General features: G+C 49.0%; 1 protein-coding gene across 1 annotated transcript in view; it reads right to left on the reverse strand.

The window, feature by feature from the left end:
- Positions 1-315, reverse strand: part of ST6GALNAC1 (ST6 N-acetylgalactosaminide alpha-2,6-sialyltransferase 1) — a 28553-nt gene extending 28238 nt beyond the window's left edge. Inside the window, exon 1 of the mRNA XM_034641785.1 lies at positions 93-315. Within this exon, the coding sequence (XP_034497676.1) occupies positions 93-223 (131 nt within the window). The 5' untranslated portion in view covers positions 224-315. The remainder of the gene's footprint in view (positions 1-92) is intronic.
- Between the last annotated feature and the right edge of the window lie 4576 nt (positions 316-4891).

The following is a 4891-nucleotide window of genomic DNA, read 5'->3' on the forward strand; positions in this document are numbered from 1 at the left end:
GTGCCTCAGAGCTCCCCGGGCTTCCCTGGGCGAGAGTCTTTTAACGTGCCTCCAATAAATTATGAGGGACTTGGAAAGGGTCAGAACCTTACCTGGAAGGTTTTGTTTTGGGCTCGGTCATAAAGGAGGGCAGCATGAAGAGGAACAAGGCCAACACAGCCAAAAGCAAGAGCCATTGGGTGGCCTGGTCCAGACGACCGAATCTAGGTGGGCAGGTCCTCATGGCGGTGGGTCAGGCGCTGCAAGAAGGTTCTGCATATCCCGGAGCTTTCATGTGGACTGCTGGTGGTTTGAGTGCTGAGGTCTCCTGGCCAGGGAGCACACGCCTCCTGTCTTACAAGCGAGCCACTCTGGTAAACACTGAGCCCATCAGTCCGCCAGGGAAAGGTGGAGCTGCCTTCCCTGCTTTGTGAAGGCTTATAAGCCGGCGTGGCTTGAAGGAAGAGAAACTCCTTTTGTTCAAACAAGTTTACTTTCCTTTTCTTTGTCTGGGAAGTCAATTTCTGCATGTAGAGCTGAATGAGGAACAGGCACGCGTTATAACCTGACTGTTATCAGGTTCCAAACCGTTGGGGACCCCGGGCAGGCAGCTGCATGGGCTGGAAGATTCTTGCACGGCCTCCGTGTGCAACATGACCTTTACAAGAGAAGTACAGGGAATCTGTTTAGCTTGGAGATCCCTCTAGCCATCTTCCCTCAAAGAACATTGTGCCACTGGAGACTAGAGCTACGAGAACAATCCCATTTCCAAAGTGTTCCAGAGTCATAGCTCTCAATCCTGGGTGCACGTTAGAATCACTTGGGAAGCTTTCCTACACGCCAGTGCCCGGACTGCATTGAAACCAACGAAGCCAGAATCTCTGGGGGTGGCTATTTTGCCAGCAGGCTTTTTTTTTTTTTTTTTTTTTTTTTTTGAGTTCCCCAGGTGATTTTCCGTGTGGCCAAGCGGAGGACTGGTTTACAGCCAGTCGGCTCAACCTTGGCTGCTTCTCCTCTGCTGTCATGACCGTGCCAGCCCTGAGCAGCCTGGGTGCAGACGAGGGCTCTGAGCCAGGCGCCGGGGGCCGTCCACGTGCAGTAATGCCCTCGCAGCTACTCGAGATGCTGGGTGGTGTTGTCAACCCATTTTACCGTTGGCAAGATTGCCTTTGCGAGCAGGTACCTTGCCCTGGATCACAGAGCGAGCCCTCAGCTTGGAGACCCATCGAAATGACCCCCAGACTGCGTAGCAACACGTCTGAGACATCGTTGACTCTGCTTTGACATGAAGGCTAAAAGGCACGATGCTGAGGGGAAATGTACAACTCAGAGGGGTAAGACCGAGTCCGGTTGTAGAAAACTGAGAAAATTCGGAGAAGCAGCCCTCCATAAAGGACTGTGGGTTGTTCATTGTTTAAATATTGCTTACAGGATATTGACCCACATAGGTGTTTCCCAGCAGTTGAAATGGGAAAGATGCAGCTTTGGAATCATAAGCCCCGAAGGGCGCGCGACCTGGGTTCATTGCTCACACACAACAGGGTCTATTCAGAGGAATGCACCGCTTCCCACGCTGTACCCAACGTCCTTGGCCTTCACCCAGGACACGCACCAATAAATGCTTAAACTGCCCTTCCCCACGCAGGATGGAAAAGGTAAGACATGCCTCTGAGCAGCTGGNATTGTGCCACTGGAGACTAGAGCTACGAGAACAATCCCATTTCCAAAGTGTTCCAGAGTCATAGCTCTCAATCCTGGGTGCACGTTAGAATCACTTGGGAAGCTTTCCTACACGCCAGTGCCCGGACTGCATTGAAACCAACGAAGCCAGAATCTCTGGGGGTGGCTATTTTGCCAGCAGGCTTTTTTTTTTTTTTTTTTTTTTTTTTTGAGTTCCCCAGGTGATTTTCCGTGTGGCCAAGCGGAGGACTGGTTTACAGCCAGTCGGCTCAACCTTGGCTGCTTCTCCTCTGCTGTCATGACCGTGCCAGCCCTGAGCAGCCTGGGTGCAGACGAGGGCTCTGAGCCAGGCGCCGGGGGCCGTCCACGTGCAGTAATGCCCTCGCAGCTACTTGAGATGCTGGGTGGTGTTGTCAACCCATTTTACCGTTGGCAAGATTGCCTTTGCGAGCAGGTACCTTGCCCTGGATCACAGAGCGAGCCCTCAGCTTGGAGACCCATCGAAATGACCCCCAGACTGCGTAGCAACACGTCTGAGACATCGTTGACTCTGCTTTGACATGAAGGCTAAAAGGCACGATGCTGAGGGGAAATGTACAACTCAGAGGGGTAAGACCGAGTCCGGTTGTAGAAAACTGAGAAAATTCGGAGAAGCAGCCCTCCATAAAGGACTGTGGGTTGTTCATTGTTTAAATATTTCTTACAGGATATTGACCCACATAGGTGTTTCCCAGCAGTTGAAATGGGAAAGATGCAGCTTTGGAATCATAAGCCCCGAAGGGCGCGCGACCTGGGTTCATTGCTCACACACAACAGGGTCTATTCAGAGGAATGCACCGCTTCCCACGCTGTACCCAACGTCCTTGGCCTTCACCCAGGACACGCACCAATAAATGCTTAAACTGCCCTTCCCCACGCAGGATGGAAAAGGTAAGACATGCCTCTGAGCAGCTGGGAGTAATACAGATGCACGACGGGCTTCCTTTGCCCCGTACCACACACCGTGACTCAGGGCACTATTCCAGGGGATGGGCTGGGAGCGAGGATTAAAGTCCCTCTCAGTACTAATTTAGTCTCTCTCTCTCTCTGAACACACCTAACCTGTAAGTGCTCATACAATGACTCTATAAATATTGTCCGAATAGACCCATGTCAGATCGTAACTCTCTGCCTTAAATGACCCTTAACTGACCCGAGTTCCCTTGTGCACTTGCCATGAACAATTACCCGACACCCTGATGCCTATTCACAATGCTAGGCAAATGAAGCGTGCCAGGGGAAGGCATTTTCTTACCCTCAGCACTGGTTCCTCGGCAATGAGTGTCTCTTTCTTCTCGCCCCCTGCCTGGGAGAAGGCTCTCAGGGTCAGTGTGCTCTCTGACTTCCAGAGCGTGGAGATCTAGGTTGGCTACTGGGTGCAAACTGAGCTACAGAACACAGTCTGGTCTGCTCACCACCTCAGGGCTGGGTTGAACTTGGAGCTATGGAAAGCCTGTAGAGGGGGGAAGGGGGCCGGATAATCCAGAATTCTAGCTTCCTGGTTCTCAGGGGTCAGCCAAGGCTGCTGCAGCGCCAGCCTGTGCACCATGTGAGATCCTGAGAAACAGGTGTTCCTGTGGAAACAGACTTTCCAAATGGGTTTCCAACCATCACCACTGTTTCACGTTCAGTAAGGCCCACTTTCCTCTCCTTTTTAAAGCTTTTGACTTTAGCCAACAGGATGCATGAGACCTTACATGCAGATAAAGTTGTTGAAAGATTATTTTCAGGGCACCTGGGTGGCTCAGTCTGTTAGGCGTCTGCCTTCGGCTCAGGTCACGATCCCAGGGTCCTGGGATCCAGCCCCGCGTCGGGCTCCCTGCTCAGTGGGGAGCCTGCTTCTCCCTCTGCCTGCTGCTCCCCCTGCTTGTGCTCTCTCTCTCTGTCAAATAAATACATAAAATCTTTTTAAAAAATTTAAAAAATTAAAGATCATTTTCGGTAAAGGTAAGATCACGACCCTCATATGGATATGAGACATGAAAATGTGTTAAGGGTCTTTTTCTACTCACGAGAGAATCAGGCAGATGTAATAACTGATTCAAAAGAGAAGGCACAGAGGCGCAAATTAATGTAGAGTGAGGATTGCTAAGAATGAATTGCAAGCGGGGCAAAACTGGTTTTTCCACAAGGAGGACAGACAGGACAGAATTTGTGCAGCTATCAACCCCCTACAATTTACAGAACTGTAAAATAGTTCAAAGACCACGTTAGGCTAGAATCAGCTAAGCTGGAAGGATGTCTCCTAGACAATGCATCTTCTTCCACAGACACACGACAGTGTTTCTAGAGTGAGTGTGCCTTGGAACCGCTCCAGGATTGGAATTGTTGAAAACATCCTCTCCGCTGGAAGAGACTCTTGGTGTCTTAGGGGAATGCTGGATTAAATGGAAAGAGGTCAGCTTGTTAGGGACGGTGAGTAATTGGCATTCAATGCCCCTTTATATGTCCTGCCTTCTCTATTTTCTGTACCAGGCCCACCCCTAACTTTTTTTAAACAGCCTGATTGAGATATAATTTATATACTATCTAGTTCGCACACTTAAGCATACAAGTCAATGGATTGGAGTCTATTTACAGAATGGTGCAACCATCACAAGAATCTAATTTTATTTATTTATTTATTTATTTATTTTTTAAAGATTTTATTTATTTATTTGACAGAGATAGAGACAGCCAGTGAGAGAGGGAACACAAGCAAGGGGAGTGGGAGAGGAAGAAGCAGGCTCATAGCGGAGGAGCCTGATGTGGGACTCGATCCCATAACGCCGGGATCACGCCCTGAGCTGAAGGCAGACACTTAACCGCTGTGCCACCCAGGCGCCCCCTAATTTTATTTTTTATTTTTTTTAAAGATTTTATTTTATTTTTATTTTTAAGTCATCTCTATACCCAACATGGGGCTCGAACTCACAACCCTGAAATCAAGAGTCCCACACACGGCTGACTGAGCCAGCCAGGCGCCCTTCAGTAATCTGATTTTAAAACATTTTCATCACACTCAAAGAAAGAAAGAAAAAACCCCTTATGCCGTAAAGGGGAGCAAAATATATCACCCCAAAATATGCCTCTTTGGTATGTTGATTATTTTAAGCTGGTTATTTTTAAGAAACTGCAGGCATGAGAGGAAGAAGCTCTGAAGACCAAGTGTAAGTTTCCCTTTTATAAGAGACATTCCCATTAGAAGGGAAAT

The sequence above is a fragment of the Ailuropoda melanoleuca genome, chromosome 13 (genome assembly GCF_002007445.2).
Source record: "Ailuropoda melanoleuca isolate Jingjing chromosome 13, ASM200744v2, whole genome shotgun sequence".
In the NCBI taxonomy this organism is placed as follows: domain Eukaryota; kingdom Metazoa; phylum Chordata; class Mammalia; order Carnivora; family Ursidae; genus Ailuropoda; species Ailuropoda melanoleuca.